At 44.4% G+C, this 16,358-nt stretch overlaps 1 protein-coding gene across 4 annotated transcripts in view; it reads left to right on the top strand.

The window, feature by feature from the left end:
- The window catches only part of LOC105489400 (myosin VB), a 389,540-nt gene that overhangs the window by 254,564 nt on the left and 118,618 nt on the right, over positions 1–16,358 (top strand). For all 4 annotated transcript variants that reach the window (XM_011754158.3, XM_011754162.3, XM_011754161.3 and 1 more), the window contains exons 15-16: positions 11,690–11,842; positions 12,736–12,833. In XM_011754158.3, coding sequence (XP_011752460.2) covers positions 11,690–11,842; positions 12,736–12,833 — 251 coding nt within the window. The remainder of the gene's footprint in view (positions 1–11,689; positions 11,843–12,735; positions 12,834–16,358) is intronic.

The following is a 16,358-nucleotide window of genomic DNA, read 5'->3' on the forward strand; positions in this document are numbered from 1 at the left end:
AGACCACCTCCAGGTTCAACCATTTGCTAGGAAGACTCACAGAACTCAGCATATAGTTATGGTTATAATTTGTTACAGCAAAAAGTAAACAGCAAACTCAGCAAAGGGAGAGGTGGATGGGGTAATGTCTCCAGGAGACCAGGCACAAGCTTCCAAGAGTCCCTTCCACCTAGAGTCATACAGGATGCATGTAATTCCCCCTAGAAGCAAGTCATGACACTTCTTTTGAAATGCCTACCAGGGAAGGTCACCTGAGTGCAGGCAGCCAGGGTTTTTATTTGGGGTTGATTCTATAGGCACCCTTAGCCTAGCACAAACCAAAATTCCAAAATCCCAGAAGGAAAGCAGATGCTCAACATAAACGATATTGTTTGCATGAGCAATTTAGGCACAGTGAACAGTTCTTACCAGGGAATGGTGAAAATCCAAGTTCCCCTGACACCAGCCAGGGGTCAAGCAGCCTTTCTAAGGATAGCAGATGCAGGCCGGCTGTGTTAGCTCTTTTCTATACAAGAATATTGTTTTAGATTGCAGGTACTAGGTTTTTATTAGAAATTAAACATAAGTTCAAAAAAATAAAAATAGTGTAGAAATATATAAAATAAGTCTTCTTTCCCACTCCTTGACCCATCTTTTGGTGGGTGAGAATGTACCCTATTCTGCATGTTGATACATCTTTTTAAGATTAAAATAACTGTATTATAGACACATAGTCCTCTGTAATTTAATTTTTCAGTTACCGTTGTATCTTGGTTGTCTTTCCACATGCGTACACATCTATTTCTCTTTTTTAAACAACTGCTGATAATTTGCTATTTCAAATAATGTAACAATGAATATCCTTTATGTATATCTTTGCATACTTCTGTACAATTATGTCTGTTGGGTAAAATTTTAGAAGTGGATTGATGATGGTTCAAAGAGTATGCACATCAAAAGTGTATAGATGTTGCTCAGTTGGAGGACAAAATAGGTATGATCTACTCTTGAAATGCAACTTCCTCCTTCTCTATCCTGCCCACCAACCACAATGCTAGCTTTCCCGCTCCCCAGCTAAAACTTCTAGAGAGCCAGTGACCTTGTTGCCACCCCTGTCCCCATCCCTGCAACACCCCTGAGATGCAGTGTAGCAGCACTGAGATTGACCAAGAAGGGCTCTGGCCGACCAGACACTAGCTGGAGGAGGGCTTGAGAACTCTCTGGCCTGAGCCCCTCCTAGCCTGTTTCAGACGTCTCAAAAGACAGAAAGCAAAGATTGATGCTGTATCACCATAAACCTGCAGATGGGCTATACACAGACTGCAGCTGCAAATCAAAGAGTGATTGTAAGTATGCTCTATACCATTCAGGCAGATGGGCACGTCTGGCAGCATCTGTCATTTTAGTATCTTTAAAGCTCATCATTTACTGAGTGAGTGGCTGTATTTTCTTTAAAATTTTTAGTTTTCATAGTAGCCGTATGAGGCATATGTTTCTAGCTCCGTATTAAAGAAAAATGAAAACCTAGAAAGATACAAGTTTCTATGTCATTACATTAAAGTTGTAATGCTTAATTTTTTATTGGTTTTCATTTAGTGCAGCTAAATCTCAAATCCTGTTTGTAAATTCATAATTTTACTTAAAGTACTTTTATGAGAGACTTTTTTTTTTTTCCGTCGGGTGACATCCTTGATAAGAAATTAACAAGTCGTCATGAATAATTAAGCAGTAGGGGATAGAAGATACCCATATACTCTACCAATCAAAGGGATGTTCGAAGAACTCCCACTAAGAGCAGTGAAATAACATGGTGTTAATGAGAATGTAATTAGTGAAGCCAGTTCCATTGCCTGAGCAGTTGTAATGTAGCTAATTGCTTTCTCAGCTATCAGAGCTATAAATAGACTTAAGAAATGCCTCTTTAAAACATGACTTCAAGTTTTTAACAGAGTCATTTGCTTTAAATACTAAAGGATGGAGATTTTCTCTTCCAATTTTTATTTATTGTGAAAAGGAATAATTTATCAACCAGGAAAAAAAAGAGCACTTTAAAAGGAGAATGTTTTTCCTCTGAAGATTTCCTATTCCTGACCACCACTACACATAGGTCAGAGGGACAAGCTGTGGGTCACATGTTTATGCCAGCATGTGCTGGGCAGTGAGGGTGTATTGGGCAGCGTTTCTGGGCTATGGGGCAGGCATCCCGATGCCATCTTTCCACTCTATCCCAGCATAAGGGATCTTGAGATGCATGTGGTCCAGAGGCCACCTTGATCCAAAGTCACCTACCCTGAGTTCATGAACCCTACACCTCCTTCCCAGAATTAATATTCCAACAAACTCATCCTCCTCTGAATCTCAGAGATCCTACCACTTCCAAATGCAGTCTCAGTGACAGAGACCTACAATTAAAACCTAGATTTTGGACTGAACCTTGGTCTTGTTGGTACCCAAATTACAGCAGAGGAACAGCTCAGACAAGGCCCTGGTGTTCACTCCCCTTCTCCTTCCTGCTGCTTATGGCTTGACTTTGGCTTGTCAAGGAATGACAAGCACACATATCCATTGCTTTCCATGCTGATATGTTTTTTTAAAGTTATACACACATACCTTGTTTTGACCAAATAAGTTTGCTTTTTAAAAATCTTACGTTTACTTTTAATTTTTAAACTTACTTTCTATATAGGAGCTTGAGATAATAAACATACTACAAAATGTTCTCAAATGTACTTTGAGTGCTTCCTGTTTAAGATGTGCTGGTATTTGAAAAGCTTCTAGCAATACTTAAACCAAGCCGGACACGATGTAGGGTAACTTTTTAGTTGACTAAACAATATCGTCTCCTTTATAATACAGAAGCGTCCATGTTGTCTTCCAAACAAAGTGAAGTACTGAGACTTTTCCTCCAAAGCCTATTTAAAACCCTTTTAAAATATTCATCTAAATGTCAGAGATTTTTCCCTCCAAAGGATACCAGTAGTCACGTAAAAAGAATTGATTGAAAGGAAAATGTGTTTATTATGTTTACAGCCATAGATTTTTTTAAAAAAGAAAAGATTCTGGGGAAGAGACCCCAATCAAACTGCTCTTGTACTGAGTCTTATTTTAGCTTTATGTGTCTGTGTCAGAGGAAATATCTTTTATATTCTTATACACACAAATGAGTAGGTGTGATTTCCAAGGTAACAGCTATGTGTCAGCTGTAATTGACTGTTTCTAAACTGCCAAATGGCCTTTAGAAAGTCTTTTCATGCTTCTTAGTCCCTTTTCGATTTGCTCCGGGCTTTTAAAATCTATATATAGAAGTGAATAGCAGAGAATGCCAAAGCCAGTCCCTATGTACAGGTTTTAAACAAGTGACAAGGAAAGTGTTGGTTTGTCTGGAGGTCCTTCCTTGAGCGTTTGAGTTTGAAGGGGGAAAATTGTGAGAAATGCCCGGGTGACTGCCCTAAGGTAAATTGTGGCAGCTCTCTTACTGCTCAGTCAGCTTAAAAACAGACTGCTTAATAGCTCTAAACACATAATTGGAGTTCGTCAGTTGCCCTGATCTGATCACTATACACTACCTATGTCAAAACATTACTAGGTACCCCATGTATGTACAGTTACTATGTGTCAATTAAAAAATAAAAATTTAAAAACTTCTCCCTTTCACTCAGAAATGTGATCCTTTGTATGGGTCCTTTGTCAAGTAAGAGCTTGGTGACTACTTTTCACTGTGACTCCGAGCTTGTGTAGAGTTGGGACACTCCTCAGGTGAGGTGTCTTTACCTAGCCCAGTCTTCTTAAGGGATGGGTGTGGATGGGGTCAGTAATGTGTATTTCTTGCCTGGGTCTTTTGCGGTTGTCTACAGCCCAGCGTTGAACATGGTATCTCTTAGTCTTTCAGTCCTGTCATCAAACTAGATCTCTTTCTATGTTCATTGAGTTTATAAAACAAATTTTGAATAGATATACGAAGCATACTACCCCTCCTTTTGAGAACTAATATTCCAACACAATCATCTTCCTCTAAATCCCAGATTCTACCACTTCCAAATGCAGTCTCAATAGCAGGAACCTAAATGAAAACCCAGCTTTTAAAATAACATACAAACTCTTCAGACTAAACCTTGATTATATTTGTATCCAGATTACAGCATGGTGCCAGCTTAGGTACAAATCTGCCTTGGACAATTTTTACTTTCTGCTCTTAAGTTACAAATTCCCTGTTTAATGTATAAAACTAAAAGCACAGATAGCCTTTCTAATGGAAGCAGGAGAAAGGGGCTGAAATCTTAAAATCCTCCTATTGGTGATTCTGATTTCCAGGTTCCTAGTGTGATTTTCTCATACACATCAAGCATCCCAAATCTAGAATGCTCTAAAATTTGAAACTTTTTGAGCACCACATGACACTCAAAGGAAGTATGTCTACGGCCACACCACCCTGAATGTACCTGGTCTTGTCTGATCTCGGAAGCTAAGCAGGATCGGGCCTGGTTAGTACGTGGATGGGAGGAAATGCTCACTGGAGTATTTTGGATTTGGGGTATTCAGATTAGGGATGCTCAACCAGTAAGTATAATGTAAATTCTCCAAAATCTGAAACACTTCTGGTCGTAGGCATTTTGAATAAGGGATACTCAATCTGTACCTGTTACTGACCTTAGGGCTTAATATATTTTTTCACAGTAAAAGCTACTATGAATGATTTCTGTAAATTTGACCCCCTCCCCACCATCCAGTAGTATAGTTATGCAGATTGTTAACTTCTACCCATGTCTCAAGCATCTTGAAAATTCACTTCAGAAAGTACATGAATTAGAATCATTTAATATGATTATTAAATGTTTTGCTTTGCCATGACAGATTGGCACAAATCACAATGACATCTTCAAAATGTGAACCTGCCTCTAGCCTTCCATTATTTCCCCATGGAACTTTCTCAGCACCAGTCTGACTGGGCCACTTTGTCCTTTCTTACCTGTGTCTTGGCACTCTGGCGCTGGTCCATGGAGCCCCCAGGCCCGGCTCTCCTCTCCTCCCCTCTCCTCCCCTTGTCCCCTCCTCCCCTCCTTCCCCCCATTCTGTTCCTGCCACTGTCAGTGTTTAGTTCACTTGAATACTGTTCATCTATGGCTTTCTGTCATAGACAGTGAGGACAAACAAATGGGCCTTCAACATGCGGCTGCTGGATAAGGTTTGCATCCAGAGAAAACTCTGGCTGTTGGGTGGAATGTGTTTGGGTGAAGGCGTGCCCGGAGGTACACCCTCACACTTTTGGTGACTGTAGTGATCCAGGAGAGAGCTGGGTAGTCCTGAGCTGGAGCAGCAGACTCTTCATTAATGAAAAAAAGGACTGCATACTTGATTGAAATATAGGAAGTAGGGCAAGGGCAGGATCCTAGCCTAAACCTAGGAAGTCAGTGGGTGAAGGTGGTTTGGGCTGTATTGAATTCAGAGTTCCCAGTGGAACACCTAGAGGGAAGAAGAGCGAGCTGGAATTGTGGATCGTAGTAATGGGAAAAGATCCAGACTGGAGTGGCAGGATCTGGGAGGGATAATTGGAGCCATGGCCTGGGGGAGACTGTCCCCAGGGACTGAGGTAAGTGGTGAGGATGAGGCTCTGGAAAATGGCAATGCAAAGGAGGGAAGTGCAGGAAAAAGCCCCGTGGGAGGTTCTGGGAAGGGAGTTGGGCAGGGAGAAGATTGGAGGAAGCAGAACTGCTAAGTCTCAAGAAGGGACCTTTATAAGGAGGCGAGGGCCAGTGGCGCGGAGGGCTTTGAAGAGGTCGAGTAGGATCAAAAATGAAACCACACCTCTTCTAGCCATTGGACTTGATGAGCATTGGAGTTGCTCTCAAGGCACATTTCAGCAGTACAGGGAGGAGGCCATCTGGTGGAGGCAGGTTTGAGGAGGAGCGGTGTGGAGGGTGGAGTCCATCTGTGGACGCCTTGCTGGAGGTAATCAGTGGTAAAGTAAGAGGAGAGACAGGCTGAGCAGGGAGGGGTTTGAAGCAGCAGAGAAGCTTGAACATAGCTGCGTGCTTGGTGGATAGAAGCCAGGGGATGGAGTGGTTCGAGTATAAGAAAATGCAGGAGTCCAGGTCAGGGAGTGAGTTAAAGGAATCGTCTGGTCAGCTCTTCCATTTTTATAGATGAGCAAGTTAAGATCTAGTAAGCCTGAGAGTTTGCCGTAGGCCACACGGCTATCAAGTTGCAGGGTCATATCTAAAGTTCAGGTCTCCTGACCCAGTCCCATGCCCTTCCTGCTATACCTCATTACTTCCGAGCTCCCTGCTAGGTTGTAAGCTCTTCTGGTCTCCCTGGTCTCTCTTGACTCCTCTAGGCACCCAGGACAGGGCTTCACGTGCAATGGGCTCTTCCTTATGCTGCAGCCAGGGATCTGTTTAGAAAGAACTGCCATCTCTGGTTCTAGTCATGCCACTCTCTGTGGTGTATTGTTGCTTGGACTCTGGAGCCAGGCTGTCTGGGTTCACATCCTGACTTTGCTACTTACAGCTCTGTGATCTTGGGCCCTAAGTCTCAGTTTCTCATCTGTAAAATAGAGTGCAATGGTGCTTACACCATTGGGAGGCTTGGAGGAGTTCACGTGTGTCAGACATAGTTAACATGCTCAATAAATATTAGCCCCTGTTATTTTAACCCTTTAATGACCTCCCATTGCTTTTAGGATAAAAATAAGAATTTTTAACTGAGGCTTACATGAGCTGGTCCCTCTTACTTCCTTCTCACTGTGTACATTATAGGTTGACCGGCTTTATCTTAACCCCCCCGAATACACAAAGCTCCTTCATAGGTGCCGTTACTTCCACCCCACAATGTGCTGTCCTCCCCATCCAGTGTCCTACAGTTCAGACTTCCCTTCCTAAGAGAATCCTTTCTTCATTTCCCACATCCCAGACCCCCGATTCAGTTGCATCTTTGTTTATTTCCTTTAGGATATTCATCTTCTTGTCATTATGATTTTAATTGTGGGTTATTTTCATTAGCATTCTACTTCCATGCTAGACCATAAGCTCCATGATATAGAAGAGGCTAGGCTTGTTCTATAACACTTTTGTGTTGCCAGTCCCTAGCACAGCATTGGTTGCATATTTGAGAGTCAGTAAGTGTTGATGGGTTAATGCGTGGATGAATGAATGAATGAATGAACAAACTAGTCAATCTAGTTTCTTAACAGTCAGTGACCTAGTATTTACTTTCTCTTCTTTGACTGCACATGGAATTGAGTACCTAATAAAAGTATCATTTTTTTATGAGGTTGGCATATGGATTTTAGCCACAGATCTTAAATTGTGTTTTTATTTCTGACAGCTTACTAGTTACCTTGCCATCTAAAAAGACAATATTTATGATTTTGAAATACCATGCATGAAGAGAGGAGGAAGATTTATTTCAAAGATGCTGAGAATAGGAACAGAGTTGTCACCTGTTGGCAGCTAACACTTGGGGGCATCCTTAGTGATCTCACTGGGGGACCCTCCCGGGTACCTGCCTGACAACAGTATCATCAGTATCCTTAGCAGGGATTTGTCTCTTTATCTCCTTCCATGGAGATGTTTAGACGCTGCATGTTGTAAATAGGATTATCCCTTCCATGCCCTGAGGCAGGGATTCGAGGTGTGCTTTGCTTAGGAATATGGTAGCATTCTCTCATGCTAATCATGGTGTCAGCAGCCTATTGTAGCCACAGAATAGCCAGCAGTGAGAATGGGCTTGAGCTGCTCACCAGAGATGGCCTTAAGATCATTGGTTGGTGCTTTTAGACTGAACTTAGAACCCAGGTCAGGGAACTAAGGAGCTGTAACTTTTATTTGCATGCAAGTCACTCTGGTGGAAAATGGAAATTGGATGCTTCTAATGGTTGCTGTGTCTGTGGGAAATGAGGAGTGCAAGGGAAAAGTAGTGAAACTGACACATGTTGATTCCAGCATGGTTGTGCATCTAGGTGCACATGTACATGGTTGTTTCATTGCTTTATAACCCATTAGACTAGCTCCTGTGCTGTGCAAAACAAAACACTGACTTGTGTTAATTTCTCTTGACTCTAAAACTGAAACTCCTGAAATGTATGAACTTTGTAATAACTAAGAATGAGGTAAGAGGAACTATTTTTTTTGTTTGCTTTTAGTTTAAAATGCTTGATGTAGAAGATTAGCCTATAATTTTCACCAGCATTAGGTGCTGTTTTAAGCATTAGGCATTGTAACCTTGTATGTATGTGCAGGTGGGCACACTCATACTGATCCACTGCGATTGTGAAGTGTTCCTGCATAAGGTGAGGCTTAAGCCTTGCTGAAAACAAACCCTTGGATCCATGGAATTCATACAAGTTGCTTTGTGCTTGATCTTATCCAAAAGGCTTAGAAGTGATATGAGTTACTTTAATATGTGAAAAATACCAGAGTCATCAGACTGAGGGGGGTTCACTGAGCAAAGTGTCTGCATCTCTCCGGTTTCTCCTTGGACGTGACTTAGGTAGTTGCTAATGGTCTTATGCCTGCCCTAAGTGAGGTCAGGTTGCAAGAAGCCCCATGGGAATGGAATGGTCATCGTGTGTTTTATACTCCTGGTCATATCACCCTGGAACTCCAGCACAAAGGTACCTAATAAGGTTGCAGAAACTGCCTTTGAGTGTGCTAAGTCACCTGAATCTGACAGGTTCTGAGAACAGTTCTAGTGTGCCACCAGCACCATCTTGCTACTCTGCCTAGACACTGTAATGTGCTAATGTGACATCATGACTCTGTACTGTCAGGTATCTCTGACGGCAGGAGGGAGATGAGCTGGGGCCCACTGTAGAGTGTAATGTGAAAAAGCTCATATGCATTGCCTTGTTTTGATATGCTTCCAGGACTTTTTGAATACACCTAGAATAGTGAATTATTTTGTGAACTTTGTACCTATTCTTACGTGATTCTTTGTTTCCAAGCTCTTGGCATGATACTCTTGGTATGAAAGCCTTTGTAGTGCTCAGTAAATATTCCATTAGGCTGGAGCTTAATTTATTGAAGGTCTCGGCAGTGCAGAGCATCACCAGAGCATGAGCTGTCACTACTGTATGGGACCTGAAGATGATGCTGCCTCTTCAGTAGGTAGCGTGCCTTAGCCTGAATCTCCTACGCGTCTCAGGAGATGATGTCAGCTGCAGAAATGTTTCATGGAAGTGTTATCTTATGTATTTCATTGTTATTGCAAGTACCTCAAAAGTCAAGGCTATGTCTGAAGCCCTTTTATATCTCTACTTCCTTGATATTGTGGGTTTAAATGACAAGGCTCTATTTATGTATTGAAACAAGCTCTGACCTGGGCATCCAGAGGTCGAGGTTCTAGCACAGGATCAGCCTTTGACTAGCAGCCCTTTGTGAGCTGGTGCTGGCCATTGTGCTTGGTGGTGGAGGGAACAGAGGTTGGAGCAGGATTCCGGTAGGTTCCTTCTCACCAGTCGTCTATATCCTCAACTGCCACATGGAGGTGAAAGTTGACCTTTACAGTTGTTCCAGATCTAAAATTCTATGTTGTTTCTTCAGATCAAAAATACAATTTCTTAAGCATCTGTACTTATGTGGTTTAGAAAGATCATTCATATAGGCCGGGCATGGTGGCTCATGCCTTTAATCCCAGCACTTTGGAAGGCCAAAGCAGGCGGATCACGAGGTCAAGAGATGGAGAGCATTCTGGCCAACATGGTGAAACCCTGTCTCTACTAAAAATACAAAAATTAGCTGGGCATGGTGGTGTGCCCCTGTAGTCCCAGCTACTCAGGAGGCTGAGGCAAGAGAATCGCTTGAACCTGGGAGGCAGAGCTTTCAGCAAGTGGAGGTTGCGCCACTGCACTCCAGCCTGGTAACAGAGCAAGACTCTGTTTCAAAAAAAAAAAAGATTGCTCATGTATATAACCCCTAGTAAAAGTAAAACTAGGTAATGTCTGAGCCCTACACGCTGGGCACTATTCTACATGCTTACATGGATTCTCTCATTCAGTTCTCTCCTCAGCCCTTGTTCTTGGGAGGAAGGGAAGTCTCAGCAAGTGTAGAGCTCAGGATTCAGCACAGACCTCGGGGTGGGGGGTGGGGGGGGCGTCCCAGGGCACCACAGAGCCTGTGGGAGACACAGACAGGAGCGATGGATGCTTTGGGAGAGGGTCACAGGAGGGACAGGGCTCAACCTTGAAAGAGGGGCCTCTCAGGATAAGTACAGAAGAGAAAGGAGTGGGGGTATTTCAGGTAAGAATAGCACAGTAAGCAAAGGTATAGAGGCAGGAGCAGTGAGCATTGTGCCTGTGGGACAGCAACGTGACCGGCTGGATGGTTTTGCAAGGTATTGTCTGAGAGGGGTGAGTGGGATCCGATCAGGGAGCCCTCAGATACTAGACTAGGGAGTTCAGACACAGTGGCAGGAGAGGGGAGCCATGCATTTAAATGGGGGTTAAAGAGGGTGCAGGGTAGGCAAGAAGGAGCAGAGCCTAGCATCTGAGGCACTAGCATTTAGCCTCTCTTCTGTTGAGATTGGAAGTGGTTAGCGAATGGGATTAGTGAATGGGGCCTATGTGTTCCTTTCCCCCTGCCTTTCCCCCACCTTTCCCCCACCTTTCCCCCCGCCTTTTCCCCCCGCCTTTCCCCCCCCGCCTTTCCCCCCGCCTTTCCCCCGTCTTTTCCCCCCACCCCTGCAGGAGTGTGGTAAAAGCCTTGTAATACTTCATTCTAGCCCCAGCATTGACTTCCCCAAGGGATGATGGCAGGACTGTTTCTGTCAGATTGAACATCTTGATGGCTGGGACTCTGTCACCAGTGCCTCATTCAAGGCCTGCATCTTCACCTTGTTACAGATGAAGATACTAACCTCTTATTTAGTACTCATAACAACACCAGGTAACAGGCATAGGCTTATCCCTATTCTGATGAGAAAACAGGTATCAGGGAAGTTAACTTGACAAGATGCAACAATGTAGAAAAATAGAGCTTAAACATAGGTGTATTAAAGTGTAGCCACCTCCTACCACACCACAAGGAAATGAAGTTCTGCCCATCTTTGTAGGCGAAGATTGAGTAAGATTGTATGGAAAAGCTACTTTTCTCCTACCATTTAAAAATTGAATTGTCATTCATACATTATAAAATTCACCCTTTTGAAGCACACAATTACTGTGTTTCAGTATGTTCACCAATTTATGCAGTCACCACCACTATAAGTCTGGGAATATTTTTATTACTCCGTAAAGAAATCCTGTCCCCTTAGCAGGCACTCCCTTTCTTCCCTTCTTCTCCTTCCTCTTCCTCTTTCTCCCCCAAGCCCTGGCAACCAGTAACTTACTTTCTATTCCCTGGATATTTCATGTAAATGGAATCACACACTATACGATCATTTGTGTCTGGCTTCTTTCACTTGGTGTAATTTTTTCGAGGTGTGTCCATGTTATGGCATGGATCAGGAGGTCATTTCTTTATATTGTTGAATGCATTCATAATGTCGAATAATCCATTGTGTGGAGGTCCCACATTTGTTTATCCGATGGTCAGTTGATATTTGGGTTGTTCCTACTTTGTGGCTCTTGAGAGTAATGCTGCTGTGCACGTTGGTGTGTGGGTTTTGGGGTGGACGTGTGTTTTCAGTTCTCAGGTATATATTGAAAAGCAGCTTTGAGAGGAAACATGTAAGGTTCAGGAGATCTCATTTTCATCATTCTTTCTGTGATTGTTTCTAGTTCCCACTAGTGGCTGACTTGTTTCATGATGACAAGGACCCTGTTCCTGCCACCACCTCTGGGAAGGGGTCATCTTCGAAGATCAGCATCCGTTCTGCCAGACCCCCCATGAAAGCCTCCAACAAGGAGCACAAGAAAACCGTTGGCCACCAGGTCAGCCCTGGACCAAGAGCTCTGGGCCCAGGCGCACATTGCAGGGCTGGCCTCTCTGTAGATGAAGGATGGCGGCAGGATGAGAGGGAGGCCATCACAGTAGCCTTGACGTCAGTAGCCTCAGCCACCCAGCTCAATCTTGTGTCCTTAGAAGAAAGAAACTCCAAAACCTTCACCACAGGGAACTAACAGAGGGAGGAGGGAAGGGGCCGACCGTAGCTTCCATAAGTATGTTAACGCCTGTGGTGGGGCTGTGCCGCAGGGCCACAGACACCCAGTGTGGGAGACAGGAGGGCCTGGAATGTATAGGTTAGAGAGGAGGCTTAAGGAAGCTGTGGATCAGGAGACCAAAAGCAACTTCTCCTGCTGTGGGGTCTCTGTGGCTGTTCTGCCCAGTATGTCTCTGGAGAGAAAAGAATGCTTGCCAAGTCCCTGGCAGCCACCACCTAACATTTATTCCTATGAATTTGCCATTCTGGACATCTAGTGCAACAAATTATTTCCAGGATGCCTGGGCATCGGGTGTCAGGGCCCCAGGCCCTCAGGTTTAGGAAGAACAGGCTTCCAGTGCACAGTGAGCAAGTCTTTCATACAGTATTTGCCCACCTTTCATCTTATTTGATCCACAGCACAGGGAGTTAGGCACATTAGGGGGCAGTCTCTTCCCCATGTAATTTGAGGAACACTTAAATAGGAAGGACTTGATTTTGGTCACAGCCAAGATAGCAGCATCAGAGCTGGAATCTTACCCCAGGTCTCTGAAATTTCTTCCATCCTTCTGGATTAATAATATAGTAGTAACAATAACTACCACCACCCACATATGAGTTTTTTCTTTCTCATACATCCACAACTTGTTAAAAATAACCAAGCACTGGCTTTTGTCTCTCTAGTTCCGTACCTCCCTGCATCTGCTCATGGAGACCCTGAATGCCACGACCCCTCACTACGTCCGCTGCATCAAGCCCAATGATGAGAAGCTCCCCTTTCAGTAAGTGCCTGCTGGGCATTAGCCTGTCCAGCCCAGCCTTAGAGGTTCAGGTGGAACAGGGTGGGCCAGGCCTTGCCTGGGGATCTGTGGCCTTCAGCATGATGACTAACTGGACTTACACTCCCCAGACAGCTTACATGCAGCAGACAGGCTGACAGACACTTGCTGAGTGCCACCTGTCTGCTGTCCAGGAGGTCTCAAGAGAAAAAATGGAGTTCCCCAATCCCATGCAGCTTACAGTGGTGGTCAGGAATGTGCATACTTGAATCAAATAGAGAATGTTAAATGTAGCCATGAGTACATCTCATGGCAAGTGTTAAATTCAGACTTGGAAAGGTTGCTGGAGTGGTCAGGAAAGGCTTTTCTTGTGTTGAAGAATCAAGACTTCACATTATGTGTTGAACAACAGAACATGAACATGGTGCTGTTTCTCACATTACCCTCTGCTGCTGAGCCTCCAGAATTATTCACATTTGCTCCCCTTTTCCTCACTCCTCAACCTACTCTGATCCAACTTTTGTTTCTACCTTGACCTTGAAACTTTGTTCCAGTTCTGTCCATGCTCCTGTGGCTGACCTCACCCTAATCTGTAGCACTCTCAATGATCTTTGTACATCTTGGTTTCTACTAAATTCCAGACAAGTGTTTGTGCAAGCCTACTACAGCTTCGTTATCCACCTTGCCTTCAGCATGTCTGAGACCACACTCTTCATCTCCTGCCACCCGCCAAGAATGGTTCCTCTTTCATTGGTCTCTGTTGTAGTAAGAGGCATAACATTTCCTGATATCTCCTCCACCCACCAGGCCTGATCTCCCAGACTAGAAGCCTGAGAGTCTCTCTAACCTGCTGTGCAGGGGGAGTCCCTGTGATGACGGGTATGTGCTGTCATCTGCCTTATCCAGCATGGGAGCCGCTTGTCACATGTGGCTATTGAGTGCTTGAAACATGCCTAGTGGGAGTGAGGAACTGAATTCTGAATTTTATTTCATTTTAATTAATTTTGGATACCCAGCGGTGCTAGTGGCCACCACACCGCATGGTTTAACCCTTGATTCTTCCGTCTCCTTCACTTCCCAGTCTAACAGATGTCAAAGTCCCATGAAGTCTCCATGCAAGGTCTTCACCCTGGTCTCCCTTTTCTCTTCCTTATTCACCTTGTTCCAGATCCTCTTTTCTTGCCTGATATACTACCTTAAACCTTTAAAAAACAGCCTCCTACTCAGCTCTGCAGCCTCTTCTGCTATTACTCTGGGCCTTCACTCATGCTGCTCCCTCTGGCCAGAGGAGATGTATTTTTAAACTTTTTAAGCACCTTATTCCCATCTTCCCTCCCCCATGATTTCTGTTTCAGGCCTAGTATAATTTCTTTCTTGAAATAACTTACTTTGGCAATTTTGACTCTCAGACTGAATATCTGAACTGCCTTCTACACTCCTGTCATTTAATAAAGCTTGGCTTCCTTTCAGATGGGCTCTGTGTGGAAAAGGTTAAGGAGACAGAATGTTATCAGTTTTCTTTGCAGTGTGCTGCTTGCTTGCTCTTCCCTTCCTCCAAGTCTCCGAGACATGCTTAGGAATTCCCCCGGGTGGCTCTGTTTACTGGCGGACTCCAGAAGAGAAGAGGCTGTTAGAAGCGGAGAGTGTGTGAAAGACTCAGATTCTGTGTGAAGGGCAGAGTGGTGTGCAGGGTCCAGGGGAGAGGAGATGAGGGCTCTATACCAGCTGGGCCAGACCAGCTGTGGCCTTGGGCCCTTCCCTCATCAGAGCGTGGCCCTGCTGTGGGACAGATACTCTGCTGGGTCTCCCCTCTCAAATGAGAGAAGACACTAGGGACTTTCTAGGCCTGAGGTCCCATTTTTCTAAGCCCCGCCCTTGCCTTCAGAACCAAAATCTTTCTCCCAATACAAAGAGAAGGTGGGAGGAATACTGACCATGTCATGAAACCTGGATTCTAGTTTGAGCTCACTGCTGATTTGGCCAATTGCAAGCTAGTCTTTTACTCTCTGTGTCTCATTTCCTTACCTGTTAATTTTGGTGAGGGCCTGGTGTGGTGGCTCATGCCTGTAATGGCAGTGCTTTGAGAGGCCAAGGCAGGAGGATCACTTGAGGCAAGGAGTTTGAGAGTGGCCTGGGCAATATAGCGAGACCCAACCTCTACAAAAAATTTTAAAATTAGCTGGGCCTGGTGGTCCATGCCTATAATCCCAGCTACTCCAGAGGCTGAGGCAGGAGAATTGCTTGAGCCCAGGAGTGTGAGGCTGCAGTGAGCTATGATTGTATCACTGCACTCCAGTCTGGGTGACAGAGCAAGACTACCTCTCAAAAAATAAATAAATAAATAAATAAAAATACCCTGGTGAAAGAATCTGAATAGGAATTATTCATGAGAGTATAAAAGTGTATATGATGACAGTTATTAGTTACATCATCCTAGAAGGAAGTTTCTGTGTCTCTCCACCCATTTCCTGTAATCAGAGTTGCTCAGCCTCAGCAGCATTGACATAATGGGTCAGAGAAGTCTTCGTTGGGGCAAGGGGTGCTGTCCTGTGCATCACAGGATGTTGGGAAGCATCCTTGGCCTCTACTCACTAGATGCGACAAGCATCCCACCATTGTGACAGCTAAAAATGTTTTTAGACATTGCCAAACGTTCCCTTGGGAACAAAATCGCCCCCAGTTGAGAACTCCTGTCCCACATTAAATGCTTTGATAGCATGGCCTCTACAAAAGTCTTTTTCTTCTGCTTTCTTCATTCAAGAAACATCTATCATACCTCTTACTAGGCACTGGGCTAGAACAGGTGGAATGACAATAAGACATGTCCCCCATGCTTAAGGAATTATCTGTCACGAGTAACTGGCCATGCCACAGAAGTGGCTGTCAGTGGCTCTGTGAAAGTGCTGACAGGGCAGAGGCAAGAGAGAGATGAAGTATCTAAAGCAGCAGTGGCCTGGGGCAGGTGTCATAACCTGGGAACGCTTAGTGGAGGGCCTGGTCACTGGTTTTCTGAAGGCCAGTCCAGGTCGTGGAGTCTCAGAGTTCTGAGTTGTGGCTGCAGGAGGCTGCTGAGCCTGGGGAAGCAGGTAGGGAGCTTGCAGCCCATGGAGAAATCGATTCCATGGTGGGCGATTGTGGAGGTAGGACCCAGTTCTAACACCGTGGGATTCTTTACATCCAGCAGGCTCCAGGGTGTGCTAATCCTATTGGGAGAGGAAAGCATGAACTTCAGTTTCAGCACTGTGACCTTCTATATCTTTGGTGATTCTTCTATGTTAATTGTCCTTGCTATGGTCCTCCAAGATTTAATAGAAGGAGGGCTGGTTTTCCATTCCCAGTCATCTAATAGTGAATGCAGTGAGGCGGATTGAGAGATGCATTTGACGGTGGATTTTCTTTACTGTTGGGGAGAGGGAAAGATGATGGCAATATCTTCTTTGTATAGTGTCTGTTAGCTTTTTCTAAAAGCATTCTTTTTTTTTTTTTTTGGTAACATAGTCATTACAGCCACCACTGCTTTATGGTTGG

The sequence above is a fragment of the Macaca nemestrina genome, chromosome 19 (genome assembly GCF_043159975.1).
Source record: "Macaca nemestrina isolate mMacNem1 chromosome 19, mMacNem.hap1, whole genome shotgun sequence".
Taxonomy (NCBI): Eukaryota; Metazoa; Chordata; class Mammalia; order Primates; family Cercopithecidae; genus Macaca; species Macaca nemestrina.